General features: G+C 43.3%; 1 protein-coding gene across 1 annotated transcript in view; it reads right to left on the bottom strand.

The window, feature by feature from the left end:
* dchs2 (dachsous cadherin-related 2) overlaps positions 1-19965 on the bottom strand; it is a 43122-nt gene extending 23157 nt beyond the window's left edge. Inside the window, exons 1-4 of the mRNA XM_042340281.1 lie at positions 18402-19965; positions 17767-18026; positions 2746-2937; positions 701-932 (exon numbers count right to left, since the gene is read on the bottom strand). Coding sequence (XP_042196215.1) covers positions 701-932; positions 2746-2937; positions 17767-18026; positions 18402-19965 — 2248 coding nt within the window. The remainder of the gene's footprint in view (positions 1-700; positions 933-2745; positions 2938-17766; positions 18027-18401) is intronic.
* Between the last annotated feature and the right edge of the window lie 2143 nt (positions 19966-22108).

Raw genomic sequence — 22108 nt, forward strand, 5'->3', positions numbered from 1 at the left:
AAAAGTACTGCTTACATTTTTATCAAATAAGGTTTAAATGGACTGTTAAACAGACATTTTATTGAATCAACAAAAGTTCAAGAATAGAACTTAAATGTTCTCCTGAAGTTAACACAAGAGTAATTCAACCCAAGTGTACAGCTAACTCAGCAAATACCAAAATTTAAACCTTCCAGTTTGAATGACAGTGCCTTTATTTACTAGATCATTTGGATCCAAATTCAAAGTGTACCATAATGTAGGATTTGACAGGACTTAGACCAGACACTATGCAGACAGTAAAAGATCCTCTGTCAATTGTCTAAAGTACTAATCTGAAACAGATTACCTCAGAGAAAGTAGGTCAGTGCTGCATTTATAGATTTAAGACAAAGTAGTCTTGTACAGACTGTATATGATTAACCTTTTGGCATCAAATTCAGACCAACACTGACAAGGCTTTATTTACTTTACACAAATTACAATAGGAAATAAAGCAAAGCTTTATTTTCTAAAGATTTTTCTTTCATGAAAGTGCCTGGGTGGGCTGTGTTGGTTAAGTGGAGCATGAGAGTCTAGAGCTTTCGTTTAGAAGCAATTTTGAATTCAGGTTGAAATACTCAAGGTGACTCACCTATATTTTATTGGTTAAAAAGCACTAAGCCATACAGATCAAGTCATGGTTCTATAAATAACAGGAACAAATAAACTGTTGTTATACCTGCAGAAGGATCTACAAAGAAGAAAGAAGAGAAATTTCCAGGTACAAGTTCATATGACACTTGTCCATTTATACCAGAATCTCTGTCATAAGCGATCACATTTATAATCTCTGTTCCAGGCGGTGTGTGTTTGCTGATACTGGTTATGTATGTCAATGGATTGAATACAGGCTTGTTATCGTTGATATCTTGTACCTCTATGTGGATAAAAGCTTGAGCACTCAACCCACCCTGTAGAAAAACAGGGAGAATAACAATACTATTAGTGCAGTGATACAAACAGCAACAGTAAACAAACAACTTGCCAGCACAGAACATAGTTTAGTTTCAATATAATTGTACAGCTCGGACTTAATAATAATAATAATTGTTGCATTTGATGTAGCACTTTTCAAAACCTCTAAACGTCTCAAAGAGCTTCACAGGATATACTGTAAAGTGAATTGACTATATTTGTGGGCGAAATGCAGCAGCCAATTGCGCACAGTAGTGTCCCACAAACAGTCGTGGATTGAAATGACTTATTTTATTATTGTTTTATTTTATTGAGGGATTACTATCAGCCGTGTGGACTTCTCTACTTGTTAGGACTCTGACTTGCAGGGTTCAAGTGCCACTGATTAGACAGACAATCTTGGTCAACCATCAACAGTGCTTTTGATTAGATCACAAGATGATTTAGATGAAGAAGGCCCTTCAGTCCATCCAATCTCTTCCCTCCAGAAAACCCGCCCTACCATCCCCCATCATGTCAAGCTGCTTTTTAAGTGAATCCAGTGTTCTAACCTTTCTTGGCAACTCGTTCTGTTGAATACTCCTTTACATGTAAATTCAGAATTAACAAAAAGGGCCAATAAGAAGGAAGTCGGGAAGTACAAAAGGACACTGGGAGTGGGACAAAGTTTGTAGTTTACAGTGTTAGATTGACAAATAAAGACGCTACTAACACAACCTTGATTTGGATCAAGATATATTAAACATTCCAGTCTTGATTACGATCTAAGTATTGTAAATCTGAGTGGATTCCATGTGTCTCTCCAGAAATAGTTCAACCCCAAGAAATCCTGTCTTATTTCTCATCCAAGGAAGATAGCTTTTGGACATAGTATAAGGTGAAGGGGTGACTGGACCCACTGGAATTCAAATCCACAACCTCTAGTCTCAAATCTAACTAGCTACCTGGGATGTTGCCCAGAATCATACATAGAAACAGCACTCAAGCCTGTTCCACCATTTTATAAGATCATGGATGATCTGTACCTCAAGTCCAGTTACGCGCCCTTGCCCCATATCCCTTAATACCCGGACCTAACAAATAACACACTACCTATCAATTTCAAAATGGATAGCAATGCAATATAAGCTGTTTTAGTAACTGAAGCCACCGTGATACATTACAGCTTTAAATCAAGCTTATTCTTTGGAATATAATTCTTTATCTGAATTATTTGCAACATTAACATTATTATACTTATAGTGCATCTAATTTCCACCAATTTTCTTATTAAAATTAATTAATTTAGCCATACAAGGACTCAAATGCAAAGATAAAACTCTGTACACAAGCCTCTGACTACTAATTAATATTTAATGATAGAACAAAGTTGATAGGATCGTCAGCTTCTGTTCTGACTATTAGCAATTTGAAGGCAGTATAGTAGGTCATTTCATATATTTTTTAAATTTTAAAAATTTAGTTTGTTGTTGAGTTAGCTGCACCAGAGCATATAAATGTTAGTGTAATTTGTGTTGTAGAAAGTGTTGCTGACTTCATTAAGGCTGTGAAATTATGTCAGCAACACTTTCTGCACATAACACTCAGTGCACATGAAGTGACGCAAGCGGAAGTTGGTCATTTTTCACGCTTTGTTATAACTCAGCCTCTGAGATATTGGACCTAGGTGAACGTGTTATAACAGGGTTGCTCTGCATTACTGTAAGAGTAGGATTAATAACAGATTTAAAATATTTGTTGCACATCACCAACATTTTTCCTCAGAAAAGGAGCATTCAATAGTGTTAATGAGCATTAGGTTTAACTTACCCCATCCTCAGCTTTTACCAAAAGATCATAGTTTGGTGGTCCGTTGTCTCGATCAAAAATTTGTGTTGTACAGACTTGACCGGTAATGGTGTCAATGCTGAAGAGGTGTGACTCTTCATAGTTGTTAAACCCTTCATAAAGGGAATATTGGATGCTACCAAAATGGCCGCTATCTGCATCTCTTGCTGTAACCTATGTGTTTTCAAAAAAAATCTATAGTAACAATTTTTATATAACAATCCACAGCTTGTATTTTACACACAGAAGATAGTCAGTTTGGATAAATAACTTAGTTATATGCATGTACATCATTCAAATAAGACTTTCAAGATATCCTTGCTACGTCTGTCCCATTTAGATCAATGCCATTAGCAGGTATGCCTAAATGTTACTAAAATAAATATTCTGGGCTCATTTTTGCATCAAGCTCAAAAGTGGATTCAGTACAGAAACCCTAGATTTGTCCTACTTGGGAATTAGGTAGTTTGCTGTACACATGATCAGCAGATTTAAAACTCTTTCATACTAAATCTACAGATTCTAATTACCTATGCATGTTCAGCAGATGTACAATCAGTTTAAATATAAACTCTGATTACCTTACCTCCAGTTCACGGCAGTAACAATAACCATCCATTGACAACAGAAACTAAATGGACTATAAAAGCAGGAAATTCACATTATGTTAGCATAAACAGAATTGCAAATCAAATTATAGTCTGCAAGGAAAAGCTACACAACCAGTAAATTAATACATAACACAGATCAGAATCTGAACTGAGTAATCAAATGTAATTCCAATCATTCAAATCCAAAAGAAATGATGCAAAAAGTTAGAATTATGGAACCAATCTCCTCAGAAAACCATAGATATGGAGTCAAATGAAGCATTTAAGAGAGAGATGGATACTTCTTAAATAGGATATTAAGCGGCATGGAGAAAAGGTAGAGAAATTGAATTAAAGGTATTTGATAGGCGGTCCATCTTGACATGCTGAATGGCCCACTCTTATAACAATATCTCTATGGCAGCTACAACCAAGATTTTTCACTTGTTAATAAATTTGGCACCTATAAAAAAATTCCATTTATAGTGCACACTGGGCATATTAGCACATTTAGCAAGAAGCATAATATATCTCCTTAAGTTATTAGTAATAATAATAACATAATAATTCTTACATTTGAGATAGCACCTTTCATTTTAGGAGGACATTTCAAAGCACTTCACAGGATATACTGCAAAAACTGTCTTTTGTGGACAAAAGTGGCAGCAAGTTTGCACATATCAACATCCCACAAACAACCATGAAGCCAACCTTCATTAGGAGGTAACAATATCACCGTACTGAGCATTACTACATAAAAGTGCACTATGAGAGGAAACAATACATTTTCTGCAGGTACTTGGATTATTTTCAATATATCCTGATGGAGAGGCATGCTGCATAGGAACAATCTGAAAAGTTCATTTACAAAACAATCATAAAGTTACAGGATATGGGGAAAAGGCAGGAATTTTAGACTAGGGATAGGAACCAGGATGGGCCAAATATCCTGTTTCTGAGCTGTACCTTCTATGAATCTAGAGTTTAGGTCACTTGTTGAGAAATTACAATTTGTGGATTAGGAGAAAATGTTAATTCAGAATTCTATACCCAGTTTACAGGATTAGTTCCAGTAAAATTTAAAGCTAATGGCCCACTGACAGAAAGGTTATTGTGAGAGAGGAAGATGGGCACGGAAAACATTGATCCAGAATTTTAAAATACTGAGAGGAAAAGTGAATACAGGATATAGGATCAAAATGAATAACCCTCAAACAACAAGTAGTGGACTTATGGAGTGAATTCCTAGAAATCTGTGGAATAACTCATAGAAAAGCAGTTACTATGTTAATAAAAATATTTTTAAAAAGCACCAGATGAATGTCTAGTTAGGGATAGAATTTAACTTAAGGGATAAATTCAGACTAAGATGATTCCTAAATTGTTGGGGTTAAGGTATAGTGAGGGTAGTTTTCTGGCAGGTTGCCCGAGTTGATTTATGGAGATGTGGGAATAGACAGACTTTTCATGATGACCTTTGTTGTACAGCTATATTTCCTACATTAAGAATTAAGGTTCAGTATACAGAGTTGTCTTTCTGTTTTCTATGGGACAAGCACATCAAGATTAAATTAAACAAAGTTCAATGTAACAAACAATATATCTGAGTGCACTTGTGTGAGAGCTCTTGCAATCTTCCCGCCACAACACATTACTCACTCGTATTCCTGACCGGATCAAACATGAAAACACTGCTCCAATAATGCCTATTTAATGACAACATTAGTGAGATAATTTGAACATACAGGTTAAATACTACACTTATAGACCAGGGGTAGCCTACTTGAGGCCCACAGGTTGCACAAAGATGCAATACGCATGGTAAAAGTCACGTGTACCGCAAGTCGGCCAGCCCTGCTATAGACAATGCATACTAGCAACTAGTTAAAACGTAAAATTAGACAACAATTTATTCATTACCAATCCAGCCACCTTTGATGTACATCAAGTAGATTATCATAATAAATGCAACCCAGATGGCTTTACTTTACGTAATTATTTAATTCAATTTAAACCAAGGGATTAGCATGAATTTCATCAGTTAGTCTCTTTAGCTGTAAATTGAATACATATTTGGATTTACGCTGCTTAGTGGAATCCTGCTTAATGGATTCAAAGATCATTGTAAATGAATCCAGCACAAACTAGTTACATCCTGCTGCTGAGTCTGTCCAGTCATATAATAATAATAATAATAATAATAATAATCCTTGCATTTGATATAGCGCTTTTCACGTCGGGAGGACGTCCCAAAGCGCTTTACAGAACACACTGTAAAGTGAATTGACTGTATATTTGTGGGCGAACGCGGCAGCCAATTGCGCACAGCAATGTCCCACAAACAGTCGTGGATTGAAGTGACCAATTTATTATTGTTTTTGGTTTTGGAGGGATTATTATTAGGCTCTGTGTGGAGTAAGGAAACTTGCCCAAGGTTTCGCCCTGTGCCTGGAATTGAACTCAGGTCTCTCGCTTGCAAAGCGAGTGCTCTAACCACTGAGCTACAGGACTCCACATTGTAATTTACAGGGAGATTCTTGCTTGCAAGCAATGCCAATAAACGGTATGGCAGTGGTAAGAATTAGAATCACCATTGCCTTTTGGTGAAATAATGTATCTTAAAAATGTTACAAGCTCAAAAATATTTTTCTATTTGAATAGACTTAAAGAATTCTAATTATACGCACACAAATAAGGGACAGGTGTAGGAACTAATGCTGAAAAGTAATGGCATCCATGCTTTTTTTCTGGCCTGTATGTTTAATATAATCTACAGGAGAAACACACTCAAGCTAAAAAAAAAGTTTACATGTAATAATTTTAATTAGTTAGTTGATTGGACCGGGTAGTATGCAAAAAGCCAATTGTAAAATGTCATTTTGTAAGTAATTTAGTAAACTAGATAGTATAAAGCAATTTCCTGCCCAACATTGCCTAATTACAAATGGTATTTTATATGTTAAATATTTGTGTTATTTACTCTATATATTTTCTGTCACAGTAAATATTATCCAAAATGTATCTATTTTAACATTTTTATATATAGCAGTAAGATCCAAGAGAATTAATCTGAAAGGGAACTAAATCCGAATAACGACGTTGCTATTACATTATTTACAATTCAAGTCATTAACATGCAACAAATTTTACTGAATTATTCTATGCTCAATTATTTTCTACTTGGAGCTATGAATGCAGGCCCACAACTTGCTCTAGCCACACATTAATGTCAAGGTAGAAATTTGTTATCATTTATTTCTTCTATTTTTCTGCTTGATGGCAAGCTACCAGTTTGAACTAATTGCAGACACGGCAAAAATGTCGTAATGAACAATAGCGATGGGTATGTTTTAGTCCTTGAGCTTTGAGCACAAATATGTTGTTTGTTGTGTTTTTTCTTTTTTAGAATACAACTTACATTTATATAGTACCCTTCATTTTGGATATAGTATACTTCACACTCTGAAGTGAGTCAGAGAGACTATGGGATTTTAACTGGTTAAGATTACTCCAATAAATATTCTCGGGTCCTCAAGTATTTGTTCTGAGCAACCTGTACCTAAATTCTCCAGAATTAGGCAAATAGAGTGCGTCCTTCTGTGACAGAGTGCACAATCTATGCCAGACGAATCAAAATGATTTATGACTGTGAAATTCTCAGTAGTTATGTGATTAAGGTTCAAGGAATTAATGGCTAATTGGATTGAAACCTGGTTTAACTATAGTAAGTAGGTGGTGATGGTAGAAAACATGTCAGGGTGAGGCCGTGCCTCATGAAATTCTGCAGGGATCTGTTCTGGAAGTCTGCTGTTCACATTATTCATATATGATTGAAAGAAGAATATTTCTTGTGATCCTATAAAATTTGCTGATGATGCAAACATATCAGCTGACAAGGTTTACGAGCATTTGCTCATAGTGCAGCGGCAGTTTACAAATTTATAATTTTGTATGCTAAACCAAGGTTTCACCTGCTATTTCACGTGGTCATTAAAGATCCTATAGCACTATTCAAAAAGAGAAAGAAGTTTTCTCATGAACACCCCGGATAAAATAGGTCATTTAATTTGTGTCTGTTTGTGGGAAACTGCTGCATTTAAATTGGCTGCTGCTTACACCTACAAAATAATTCCACCTGGGTTCGATTCCCGGGCAGGGCGAAATGTTGGCCAAGTTTCCATACTCCACATGCATCTGTTTATCTAGCAGTAAGTAGGAACCCGGATGTTAGTCGATTGGTGGATCACTTTTGTGGGATAATAATCCCCTCAAAACAAATGGTCACTCAATCAAATGTAAAAGAGTGCCTGTATCAAGTGCAATTATTATTTACCTTACAAGAGTTATGAGGAAACACTTTCTTTATATCATTAGATGTTCTTTCTTTATTTTTAATTTGACCAAAGTTGTAACCTGATCAAAGTTGCTAAATATTCACTCTGCAACAAAGTCACAATTGGAGATATAATGGTACAATGGCTACTGAATGCAATGACTCATGTTTCCAAGTGTCATTCGTATTGTCATGAAAATAACCCAAGTATTTCTCCATTGTTTCACTGAACATCATCTCTGTGAATGCCTCCTGGTACTACCAGGCAGCGAATTCAAGCTGTGAAAGTAGGGGAGGGGGAAACTGCACTAAAATGCTATCTACCATATTATATAAAACACGTAATCAACAAAACAAACGGATCAATACCACTGGTCAAAAGTCCAGTTAACACTGACTGCTTTTGTTCGGCTATAATATATGCACCATTGTTTTTCAGCTGAGTACAGCTGTCACGGTGCAGATGTCAAGAAAATAATCTTGGTTTATTTGCTTGTGACTTTTTCAAATTTGACTCATCCTTATTTTTAAACAAAATCTTAAAGCAGTATATCTGAATGAAAAACACCTTTGAATCCAGTCTCCTGCAGTGGATTAGCTTTGCTCCTAGATGCTACCAGGGCTCTATATAAATATAATGGCGCTATACAAATGCATATAAAAGCTATGCAAATGTTGCTGTTAACCTCTATAACACATAGAGTACTCTATAACAGATGTACGGGAAAGTGTTACAAGTTGTAAGCACAAACTTTGGGTTCTGAAGACATTATTTGCTTAACAACAGTTGTGATACAAATCGCCACTCAATACAGTAGATAATATTTGGATTCTGAACTTTCTTTTGTAGGCGTGTACTTATTATTCCCATGAGTTGTTTTATTCCTCCTCCTGCTGGTGAACTTTCCTGTTCAAAGATGTATATTATGTTCATTTTTCAACACAACCAATTTCAGTTGTTGAGTTGATTGCTCGAACACGTCAATAAAAGGTCAACGGAGAATGAGGATTATGGCAGTTTTACTGAAAACTACAATGTTTTTGTGGTAAAACAATTAATTGGATTAAATCTGTGCTTTGCTCTTTGGGATATCAACAATTATTTTCCTGTCTCACTGTAGCTGAATTAATATATCACTCTTCTCTCAATACCCATTGGCAAAATTGCCTTCCATCGAGCTATTGGCCACTATATTACAATTGAATATATATTTTAAAGGAATGTTTCAGAAATATATCCTTTAAACAGGCGATGTGCTGCAATGTATCACATCTCTTCCATTTTAATAAAACAAATTAACTATCTACTAGAAACTTTGATCTTTTACCTCTTGTATTCTGTAAGATTGGCACTTAGCAACAAAGTGTCCTAATTTAAGAATCACTATGTATGTCACCCACCAAGTTTTGAAAAGCTTTCTGGTCTTAGAAATTCACTTGTTTGTGTCCATGTAATAATATAGGACTCTCTTAAAATTTGCATTTTAAAATCAACGTCTGAACTCCTACTTTTAATGAAGTGAATAAAATCGAAAAATAATGATTTCCTGCTGTAAATGGATAATTGAAACCACCTTCGGAAGGTATCTGTAATATCAACTTTGATGGTGTTTCAGTTACAGGATCACTGAAAATTCTCCAAGATAGTTGAAATCTTGCATAATAACAGATAATAATGTTTGAATGAACACTAAGTGACAAACTTATTCCATTTAATATTTTCTGTGTTATTTGTGAAAGAAATTAATTGAAACAATTATCAATATCTTCAATACAGAAAGTAATGAATTTGGGCTGAAGGCTACATTCTCTGTAAAGTCAGGCAATAAAGGAAAAACCTACTGGAACAGCATGGAAAATCCTGCCCTCCAGCTAAGGATAATAATTTCCCATTGGAGCTTTCTGAAGCCAAAATATTTGCAAACCCATGACAGAGAGATCTGTAAGAAATTAACGGAATCAGGAATAGCAATCTCCACCTTCCGCTTCTGTAATAATCAAGGAATCAGAGGAAATGAAGGAAACATAAACAGGAACCCGTGATTCCAAAATAGATCACCAAACATTCAAGTTCATCCGTCTCTTCTTCAACAGCAGTACTGTACTTTGTAAATTATTTACTGTTCGTAAAAGGCAAATCCTTGCGACATGATCCACTTAGGTGGATCAAATAAAGTGCAATTTAAAATCTTAGTCATTTCATTATGTACCAATTGGAATTTTAGGCAATTTTATTACACCTATTTGACTATAAGAGCTTTAAGTTAGTATAGGTTGACTATAAGAGCTTTAAGTTAGTATAGGTACACTAATGCTCTGGATAACCTTGTATAAGTGCCTTGGGATGTCCTCCCGATGTGAAAGGCACTATACCAATGTAATTTGTTGTTGTATAAAAACCAGTTGAGAGGGATGTCACCACCAGACTAGGTAGCGTTGTTCAGAAATCCTAAGAGCCAAGTAAACAGGAGAGATCATACTCTCAAATTTAATGAATCAATCTAGCAGTAGGAGAACTTTGCAGAGATTTCTGAAATCAGACACTTAGAAATGCAAAGTCTTAGTTTGGAAGTTGTTGGACTACTATTCCTGCAGATGTTCCTAATTCAAATGTAACAAATAATTCACCTCTATGTGCTTCAGATTCAACCACCTTAAATAATGTTACTGAGGTTTCATGTGAACAAGATGGTCTATAGGTATCAAAGGTATTTTGGCACTTCTGGTGGTTGTAAGATATATGATTCTTTTGGTGCAGCCTCCAGGTAAAGTCCTGAACATAAGAATCCCAAATGGACACCTGTTAGAAACCATGCCTTTGACAATGACAAAGTAGTACACCATACGAGCGGTTTTCAGCAGATTCTCAAGCTGTCTGTACAGCCCGTACTATCGTGGATATGTACATGTATGTGACAATGAAGCATGATAGGGACAGGAATGCTTTGGTTAGTAGACTACACTCCTAATCTAGGAATTCAACAACAACCCACTGCTTGTATAAGACAGTCTTCATCAATGGTAGAAAAGCCACCTTCAAGATGACTATTACAATGTGTTTTCATATTTCTATTGAACTTGGAAGAACAATCAATGTAGAATTACTGTACAAGTAATTCAAAATTACTTTGTGAATTGAACAGACTTTTGCCACTCTGGCTGCAATTGGCAGTGTTGCCTTCGGACCTGCTATATGTTCCCATCAATAATCATAAGATTAAGAAGGAGTAATGTCCTGGACATTTCACACGAATTACACCAAAAAAGTGAAAAATAGCTCCACCATTTTCAAAGTTAGGGAGGTTTTCAATTCTAGATACTGAATAAGTTTTCCAGAGTTAGGAAGGTTTCAGAGCAAGGTAGGAGTCGATCACTTAGCACAGCAAGCATTTTCCACCATTTTATTTCATATATTTTCTTTTTGGAAGATTGTACTCTGATCCTTCAGAGGTTTAAGAGCTGACCACTAAAAGCTGGGACAACCGTTAACAACGTCAATAAGGTCAAATGAGTCAACTTGTTTTCAAGATCTATTTGATATCCAAGAAAAAATAATGACCATTTTCAATGGCATTCTTGGATAGGAACTGAAAATCCAAGAGGCGTGAATGACCAATTTTATTTAGTGGATTGTTGCCCAGAAAACCGGGAGAAACACCCTTATTTTTCAAATACAATGGGACCTTTAATGTTCACCTGAACTGGCAGACAGAGCTTAAATTTGCCTCATCTCCAACAATGCAGCATATCCCAGCACTGCTGTGGAGTGTCAGCCTCGACTACATGAATTCAAAGTAACTAATAACTGATTGCGCTGATGAATAAGGTTCTTATTTTAAGTTTTTTTGATGCTGCTCCTACATGAAAGGTGTCGTATAAAAGTGTTGTTCTTTAGAGACAGTGACACTGAATCCATTGCAATAAGTAGAATCCACTGCAGTACATATCAATCAATAGTCAATAGTTTAAAATTGAAAAGCTCAGAAGGAATTTAAGGTTAAATTTAACTTATTGTGTGTCGTAAGCTAACATTTATCTCTGCAATATACTGCACCTTTAGTCTTTTCTTTTATCAATATTCTTTTCCATCCAGCTCCTCACATTCCTGCACTCAAAATATCAATTCCTACAAGGAACAGCTAACTTATCTTTTTAATAACTTTTATTGCCATTCAGTCTCTGTTTTATCAAACTGGTGACAATAAAACAACTGCAATTGTTCCAAAAAACAGAATACCTGCAGACCTTAGCACTGATGGCCAGCATTCACAATGCTTTCTCACTGACAAGGTGGAATGGTTTTCAGACTGAGAAGCAAGAGTTAGTAAAATTTTGCTGGCTATAGCAAATCTGAGCTCTAAGTTAAGTGTAGGAAATATTACTAGAACCAAAAATTATCTAGCCCTTAGCGATGATATAGAAGAGGGTTTAAGAAAAACGTGCATGCATTATTAGTTGGCAAATATACTTAATACCTATAACCTTGCATGCCTGAAACATACTCAGGAAACATAAAATAAGTAATGAAAAAGCATTCATGTGTAGACATCATTTTTCATTATTTCTTTCCACAAACTTCAAAGTTCTTGTTTCTGTTTTCAAAGTTGCTATCAATCATTAAACAACTGATTGCAAATGTATTGTTCTTTACTTTTTCCCATATCAGTGATTCAAATTCTCCAATCAGCAAATAAGGTGTGTGATGATATTCAAATGGTTAAAGTATGCCCTAATTTGTGCACGTATTTTAAAAAATAAAATTACTTGGCTTCACTTACTTAAAATATTGTATTTAACTACTATTGAATTTATAAAACTGAAATGACTATCAGATATGAGTTTATATAGCAATCAACAATTTTAGAAATTGAAGTTGAAACATTGATCAAAATGAATTTGACAAAAAATTGATCCAGCTCTACACCTTAAACACAGTGATGATGTATATTAAAAATTCACCCAACAAATCTCATAACATATGCAGGTTATTGTCAAACCGTACTAATAAGTAAGCTATTGTAAATAATACTATACTATTTTGCCTACAGAGGACAGTTACTGTAGAGTGTTTCTGTGAAGCACTTTGATGAGTTCTCCTGATGTGAAAGGCACAATATCAAATGTCACAATTATTATAATACTAAAATAGTAAAAGAAATGCTGGAAATATTAAGTCAATCATAATATGTACATTGCGTCTAACTAATTATGACATTAAAAGCTGAGATCATATCAATAACTGAATGAGATTTAAGCCATTGAAAAAAATTGACTGGTAAAAGAAACACTTAATTCTTTAGAAGGAATATTTTTATAAGCACCATAGTTAGAATATATTCCCTCCCTGTCAGTTCTCCCCCTCCCCCACCCCCCACCCCTCACACGCCTGTCCTCTACCCTCCATTACTCCCGCTCCGTCTTCCTCTCCTACTGCCCTCTCTGACTTCTATCCCTGCTTGAGTCCTGTAGCTCAGTGGTTAGAGCACTCGCTTTGCAAGTGAGAGACCTGAGTTCAATTCCAGGCAGGGCGAAACCTTGGGCAAGTTTCCTTACTCCACAGAGCCTAATAATAATCCCTCCAAAACCAAAAACAATAATAAATTGGTCATTTTCAATCTACGACTGTTTGTGGGACATTGCTGTGCGCAATTGGCTGCCGCGTTCGCCCACAAATATACAGTCAATTCACTTTACAGTGTGTTCTGTGAAGCGCTTTGGGACGTCCTCCCGACGTGAAAAGCGCTATATCAAATGCAAGGATTATTATTATTATTATTTTACTGCCTCCCCCTGCTCCAGCCTGCGAATCCTCCGTCGGGCCCAAACACTCACCATCCAAGACCTCATCGTCGATGAAAACATCGACATTCTCGCTCCTCACTGAAACTTGGATCACTCCAGGTGACACCTTCCCCCTGACGGAAGCCACACCATCCGGCTACACCTTCCATCATACCCCACAACTAAACCGCCGTGGTGGTGGTGTAGCTCTCATCTCCCGGTCCCCGCTCGGGCTATCCCCTTACTCCTCTGGAACCTTCCCCTCCTTTGAGTACCTTACCCTTTATCACCCCTCCAACCTTTCCCTCAAAGTTCTTCTTATGTATCGTCCCCCCAAACCCTCCCCACCTTCATCACCGTCATCAGCGCTCCTGACTTAAATCAAACTTAACGGTCCATCGGCTGACCTGGCTGGACCATATCAAATCTTACTGCTCTGCTCTCGCCTCTGCTAAATCGTCGTTCTATTCCAAGACAATCTTGGAGCCCAAGGACAACCCCAGGCTCCTCTGCACCATCACAAACCGGCTCCTCCACCCACCCTCTCATGCCTCACCCATCTTCACCTCAAATGCCAACTGTGAGGTGATGCTGGACTTCCTCGAATCCAACGTCAAGAGAATCCGGTCAGCTGTTTCTGCTATTCCATCTGCTACTCGCTCCCCATCTCCCCCTCCTACCCGGCCCCTACCCATCCCTCCCTCCACACCTTCGAACCTGTCTCCCCCTCCTCTTTCACCACTATAACCCGTATTGAACCAACTACCTGCTCCCTTGACCCCATCCCTACCCCTCTCCTTACCTCCCAGCTCCACCTCCTTACATCGTCAACATCTCCCTGTCCTCTGGTACTGTCCCCACCCCATTAACAACATCCATCATCACTCCTATCCTTCAAAAACCCTCCCTGGACCCAACTCTACTCCCCAACTACCGACTCATCTCTAACCTCCCTTTCCTCTCCAAGCTCCTGGAACGAGTTGTTGCTTTTCAGCTTCGCTCTTTCCTCTCCCGCCACTCCCTTCACAAGCCCATCCAATCAGGTTTCCACGCCACCAACAGCACTGGTCAAAGTGACAAATGACATTCTGTCCATTTGCAACCAGGGCTCCCTCTGCCTTCTCATTCTCTTTGACCTCTCTGCTTCCTTCGACACCGTCGACCACTCTATCCTCATCCACCGCCTCTCTTCTCATCTCAATATTCACGGCTCTGTCCTTGACTGGTTCAGATCGTACCTTTCACACCGCCTCCACTTCATCTCCGCAAATGGCTTCTCCTCTAGTCCCCCATCGTCTCATGTGGCATTCCTCAGTGCTCTGTCCTTGGTCCCCTCCTCTTCAATATCTATATGCTCCCTCTTGGTGACATCATACTCAGACATGGGGTCTTCCATATGTAAGCGGATGACACCCAACTATTCCTCTCTGCCTCCACCCTTGACTCCAGGACCACTGTCCTGACAGAATGTCTGTCGGACAACAAGATCTGGATGAGAGCTAACTTTCTTCAGTTGAACATCAACAAGACCGAAGCTCCCCTGATTGGCTCTCGTCAGCGCCTCCTCACCTCAGGCGCTGACATTATCACACTCCATGGTTGCACACTCCACCTTACTAAGCCAGTCCAGAACCTTGTGTTTGACCCTCAACTATCCTTTCTACCCCACATCTGTGCCATGACCCGCTCTGCCTTCCCCCACCTCCGCAACATCGCCCGGCTCCGCCACTATCTCATACCTCAGGCCACCGAAACCCTCATAAATGCTTTCATTAAATCGAAGCTTGACTATGCAAACTCATTGCTTGCCGGCCTCCCCAACTCCTACCTCCATAGGTTGCAGATCATCCAAAACTCTGCAGCCCACATCCTCTCCTGCACTAGGCTCCGTGACCCTATCACCCCCATCCTCGCCCAACTCCACTGGCTTCCCATCACACAGAGGATACTATTCAAGATCCTGTTTTGCACCTTCAAAGCCCTCCATGGTCTTGCTCCCTCCTATCCCTGCAATCCCCTTACCCCCTACCATCCTGCCCGCTCCCTCCACTCAGCGGACTGCCACCTGTTTCGCGTCCCCTGACTCACTCACCCCACTATTGGCAGGCGGGCCTTCTGCCACTCTGGCTCCACCATCTGGAACTCCATCCCGCAGTCCCTCCGCCTTGCCCCCTCAAGACCCATCTCAAGACCCTCCTCTTCAACCATGCTTTCGATCAACATGCTTTCCCCCTGCCCCCCACTCTCCCCGATCACGACCCCCAGCTCGGGTCCAAACCTGACTGTCCAGCACCTTGGGACGTCCTCCTGACATGAAAGGCGCTATACAAATGTAATTTTGTTGCTGTTGTATATTCTTTTTAAGAAGATCAAGAGTCGAGTTGACATGAAATGCAATTATATCATCCCTAGCATTTCATTTTTGATTCATTTACAACTACTGGAATAATTTACAGCTCTATCAGGTGAAGTGGAGAGTTAGAAAACAAAGTGTGCTCAAGCAAACCAGTGTGTCCTATTGCAAATAGCATTTCCTATTGCTCTGCCACCCGATTGCGAGTATAGAACATTGACCTTCACTGTTTTGAACAGACAAACTACTGCTAAAATAGGAAGACAATATTGACTGATGGTGATCTCCATTGCTTCTTCAGGAACAAAGAAGGGTTTTCGAGACTTATTTTAACTTCTTTAGCTCTACTTTTTAATTGTTATTGAAGCGACGGTACTGGGATCATACTCATGGAGTGAGATGCACAAAAATGCCATGCTTTGAATCTGGAAGGGAGTGACCTTTTCCCCATTCACACACTTGTGCATGGCTTTGAGATCTGTGGAGATTCTGTTTGCACAAAGAGCTCTATTTAATGTGCAGTGCACTGGCCCGGAGTGCCACAGATGCAAAACCCATTTGAGTATTTAGCAGGGAGATAAATTTGAAGAGTGGATATTTAAGCGATATGGAGAAAAGAGCAGGGCAATTGGATTGAAAGGATAAATACCTGCCGCTGGCTAATAAAGATGGTAGAGCAAGCTCATTGTGTCAACTGGATTACACATTTCCATTGGTTCCTCATCTCATAACAACATTTACATTTGATGTCTTATCAGATTGAAACGCATCTGAGAGATTTTAACACAACAGCGTGCATATATATTACACCCTTCACGCATTTCATGGCAATGATGTGCGAGTGTGTGGGGGCGGGGGGGGGCTATGGTGGGCTGTGTGGGGGGGGGTGATGGGGGTGTGTCTGGGGGGGGGGGTGATGGGGGGGAGTGGGGGGCTATGGTGGACTGTGTGTATGTGTGGGTGGGGGGGGGCTGCTGGGTGTGTGTGTGTGGGGGGGATGATGGGTGTGTGTGTGTGTGTCGGGGGTGATGGGGGGCTATGGTGGGCTGTGTGTGTGTGGGGGGGGTGATGGGGGGCTATGGTGGGCTGTGTGTGTGTGTGTGGGGGGGGTGATGTGTGTGTGGGGGGGGGTGATGGGTGTGTGTGTGTGTGTGGGGAGGGGGGGATGATGGGGGGCTATGGTGGGCTGTGTGTGTGTGTGGGGGGGGTGATGGGTGTGTGTGTGTGTGGGGAGGGGGGGGTGATGGGGGGCTATGGTGGGCTGTGTGTGTGTGGGGGGGGAGGGTGATGGCTGTGTGTGTGTGTGGGGGGGGGGGGTGATGGGGGGCTATGGTGGGCTGTGTGTGTGTGTGCGTGTATGGGGGTGATGGCTGTGTGTGTGTGGGGGGGGGATGATGGGGGCTATGTGTGTGTGCGTGTGGGGGGGGATGATGGGGGGCTATGTGTGTGTGTGTGTGTGTGTGTGTGGGTGGGAGATGGCTGTGTGTGTGTGTGTGGGGGGGGTGATGGGGGGCTATGTGTGTGTGTGTGTGATGGCTGTGTGTGTGTGGGGGGGGGGTGATGGGGGGCTATGTGTGTGTGTGTGTGATGGCTGTGTGTGTGTGTGGGGGGGGTCTATGTGTGTGTGTGTGTGATGGCTGTGTGTGTGTGTGTGTGCGTGTGGGGGGGGTGATGGGGGCTATGTATGTGTGTGTGTGCGTGTGTGGGGGTGATGGCTGTGTGTGTGTGGGGGGGGGGGAATGATGGGGGGCTATGTGTGTGTGCGTGTGGGGGGGTGATGGGGGCTATGTGTGTGTGTGTGTGTGTGTGTGTGGGTGGGAGATGGTTGTGTGTGTGTGTGCGTGTATGGGGGTGATGGCTGTGTGTGTGTGTGTGTGTGTGTGTGGGGGGGGGGGGGGGTGATGGGGGTGATGGGGGGCTATGTGTGTGTGTGTGACCTGCCTTACCTGCAGGACGCTGGTACCGGGTGGGACGCGCTCCCGCACGGACGCGCTGTACACCTGCCGCTCGAAGATCGGCTCGTTGTCGTTCACGTCGTCCACCAGGAGCAGGACGGAGGCGGTGGACGACAGGGGCGGCTCCCCCAGGTCCCTGGCCTCCACCACCAGGAGGAACGCCGCCTGCCTCTCCCGGTCCAGGCACAGCCGGGGGTCCGCCGCCAAGATGTCGCCGCTCTCCGGGTGCACCCGGAAGTAACCCCCGCCCGCTCGCACCGCCCCGCAGTGCGCATGCTCCTCGCCCCCGCTCGCCACGTGCTCCTCACGGCCGCTCTGCGCGTGCTCGTCGCTCCCGCGCCGCGCATGCGCCCCAATCCCGCCCTGAGTCACCCGCCGGCGCCGGCTCCCGCTTTGCGCACGCGCCTCACCCCCCCTCGCGACGACCCGCCGGCTCCCGCTTTGCGCATGCGCCTCACCCCCACTCGGGACGACCCGCCGGCTCCCGCTTTGCGCATGCGCTTCACCCCCACCCGGTGCGGCCCGTTGGCTCCCGCTTTGCGCACGCGCCTCACCCCCACCCGGTGCGGCCCGTTGGCTCCCGCCGCGCGCGCGCACCTCGCCGCCGGCCGCCGCCGCCGCCTCGCTCAGCACGCGGTAGCGCACGGCTCCGTTGCGCCCGCTGTCGGGGTCGAGGGCCCGCACGCGAGCCAGGGCCCTGCCCCCCAGCGGCACCCCCTCGGCGGTTCGCGCGCGGTACAGGTGCCCGCGAGGGAAGGCCGGCGCGTGGTCGTTGAGGTCGGAGAGCCGCAGGCGCAGCGGCAGGCGGCCGGCGAGGGGCGGCGAGCCCCGGTCGCGGGCCGTCAGCACGAGCCGATGGACCTCGCGCTCCTCGCGGTCCAGGGCGCCGCTCACACACAGCAGGTAAACCGACTCAGCCACGCGCCGCAGCGAGAACCGTCCGCCGCCGCCGCCGCCGCCATCTTCCTCCTCGTCTCGCAGAGTCACCAGGAGCCGCCCGTTGTCTCCCAGGTCGGGGTCCGTCGCCGAGATCCTGGCCACCGGCTCGCCCGGCGCCGCCCCCTCCGACACCAGCGCCCGGCCGCTCGGGCCCAGGTACATGACGCTGAGGCTCGGCGCGTTGTCGTTCACGTCGAGGAGCCGCAGCGACACAAAGGCGGCGGCGGCGGCGGCGGCCGCGGCCTCGGGCGGCGAGTCGCGCTCCACCGCCCGCACCACCAGCCGGTGGACGCCGCGCCGCTCCCGGTCCAGCGGTCCGCTCACGCTGATCACGCCGCTCTCGGCGTCGATGGAGAAGGGCGGGCCGGGGGCCTGGCCGGCGCCGCCGCCGCCGCCGTCGCGGTCGATCCGGTAGGTGAGCAGCCCGTTGCTCCCCTGGTCCGGGTCGCTGGCGTGTACCTGCAGCACCCTGGTGCCCGGGGCGGCGTCTTCCCGCACCCAGGCCTCGTACTCGGTCTGCCCGAACCTCGGCGGGTTGTCGTCGGCGTCCAGCACCTGGATGTCCAATCGCGCGGTCGCCGTTCTCCGGGGAGTGCCGCCGTCGAAGGCCTCGATGGTGAGGGAGTAAGAGTCCACGGTCTCGCGGTCCAGGGGCTGCAGCAGCACCAGGTCCAAGCCCAGGCCGCTCGCTCCCCTCCTGGACTGAAGCTGGAAGGTGCCCGGGTTTCCCCCGGTGATCAGGTAGCCCTGGGTGCCGAACTCACCCGCGTCCGGGTCCCGGGCTCCGTCCAGCCGGAATGCGACCCCGACCGGGGTCTGCTCTGAAATGTTGAGCCGGATCGTGCCCCCGGGGAAGACCGGGGCGTGATCGTTCACGTCCTTCACCCGCACCCGCACCCGGACCACGTGGCCGGTCGGAGTCACGGCCACGAACGCGTACCGCTCCGTGGTCTCCCGGTCGAGCACCTTCGCCGTCTTTATTATCCCCGTCGCCGCATCGATGTGCAGGTCGCGGAAGACGAGAGATTCGTGGCTTTCCGAGATAAAGTACCCGCTGCTCGGCGTCCCCTCGGGCAGTCCGGCGCTGATGTCTCCCACGAGGGTTTCTGGCGGCTGCCCCTCGTCCACAGACAGACTTAAATCGTACGCTTGACCGGTCTGAGAAGTCCCGAACAGCACCACCATTTGGAAGAGTAATTTTGCGAAGTCGTACCTTTGCTGGTGGAAGCAGCAGCGAAAGTGCGCTGCCATGTTCTGTTGGTCCATCAGAAACGTACCCTTTTATATTCGCGAAATGAACTCCACTGGACTCGAGGAGATTAGAGAGTGTGCCAGTTTCTCTGCGTCTATACGTCTCCAGTACCAAGTGTTAAGAAATCGACGCACACGGTGCTAAAGTGGCCGTGGTGCAGAGTGTACCTGTGTAAAAAAACCCCGTCGTCTTGTCCTGCCCCCAGTGAACTTGACAAGCGTTATGAAAGTCCATTGCCGGTGTGCGCGCCCGGGCTCCTCTTCCGCGCAAATCCCTTCTCGCCCTTCGTGGACCTTTGGTGATTTTTGCGCCGTAAAAGCGGAGACTTCCCGGTCACCCGAAAGTGCGTGTTAGCCGAGGGTGATCGGTGCGGAATACTGGACCGCTCGCCACCGACCCTCTCTCCGCAACCAACTCGCCGCACCCGCTCCCCTCCCGTCTCTATCTCACTGCGGGTGACGCACACCCACCGCCATGAACTCCGGCTGTCAAGAGGGAAAACATGCAGATCGCCACTGCACCGCTTCTGTGAGGTCCAGTACTTAATCTGTACGAGACGGGTTAATCTCGGTTAATACTTCTGATTAGTTACCCTGACATGGCAGACATGCACTCACTTACACAAGGAGGCATTACGCAAAATACACAGTCACACCACTCTGCAGCATATTCGAAGTGCTTCGGAACAGCTCAACACATGATAAGGCGCTGTGCCAAATACAGGCACCATTACTGATGTGCAGGTAGCTGAAGTTAGCTGGATTTGGACGGGCGGGATAGGCTTGTTTTAGTTTGTGTTAACATTTACAGATCGTGGGTGCCTTTAAGCTGAGTTGCTGGTAGCTGTCCCTTATCTATACTCAAATTATACGATAAGATTGAGTTTGCCTATGCCCAGTAGTGTTTTTAGCAGAAATATGTGAGTTTACCATTCTAACATTTAAAGCAAGTTAACGTTTCTGAAATATGTTTCGCAAATGGCAGTGCATCTCTTAAATCGTAATTTGCTAATTAGAATTATCCTGTCAGCTATTTTGATCTTCCCTTCTATTGTAACAGTATCACGCTTTCATGAGTTTAAACGGAGGCAGGATCATGAATATGCTGTAGCTTCCTATGTATCAAAGAACAAACTTCTAATGAGGTCAAAACACCTGTCTTCCCCTCAGTGCATATTTTAAGATGTAGAAGAAAACAGGCAAGGAAAAACAACACCCATCAAAAGGTATCAGGTTAAGACAAAATACCTGCTCCGCTGTCAGACCTGGTGTGGTGGAAGCTTGTCCAGTCACTGTTAAAATTTATGTATGTGTGGTTTAAATAATAAATATATAATTTCTGGAGGTGTGAATTGGTCAGGAATTATTTATTATTTTGCTTGAATATGAAAACAAAATGATAATGTAAGTAGGGATTTAAATCATTTTCATTGAGCAATAGTTTCAAGAGGAAATATTTAATTCACAAATCAATAAATAACATGTCAGAAACTTGTCAGGACGTCCAATACATTAGACGTTGAATCTATTTTCTGTTGGAAATAGATATATCCCGGAGACCCTCTTCTTCACCCCCTTCCCCCCTTAGGTCAACATTGAAGGACATTGAATGTCAGAATGAAAATATCTCCAAGCAAAGTCAAACTACAATCTCCAGAGAAATCAGACAAAGCATGAATAAGAGCTCCATGCAATTTCAAAATAAAATCCCAAAAAAATGAAATTTCTTTTTGAGAAAAATATCCTTGCTTCAAAATCCAGGTTGTGAAATGGACAATGCTCTGCCAGCTTTAATCTTTGAGTTTCAATTTATTTCTGTTGCATAGGATGTCAAGCATAGGACCAGTAAGTCTATACCCAACATATATTGAAGAATATTAAGCACCCCCTGGAATTTAAAAAAGGACTTTGTTTAATAATAATCACTGCATTTGATAGAGAGCCTTATCACATCTTTGAGACGTCTCAAAACGCTTCACAGAATATATTGTAAAGTGAATGGACTATATTTTGTTCGCGAACCATGGCAGCCAATAGCACACAGCAGTGCCCCACAAGCAGTAGTGAACCAAGTCACCAAATTATTATTAATTTTATTTTTTTGGAGGGATTATTATCCCCGGAAAAGCAATCTGTCAATTGA

This window comes from Callorhinchus milii, unplaced genomic scaffold (assembly GCF_018977255.1).
Source record: "Callorhinchus milii isolate IMCB2004 unplaced genomic scaffold, IMCB_Cmil_1.0 Scaffold1, whole genome shotgun sequence".
NCBI classification, from domain to species: domain Eukaryota; kingdom Metazoa; phylum Chordata; class Chondrichthyes; order Chimaeriformes; family Callorhinchidae; genus Callorhinchus; species Callorhinchus milii.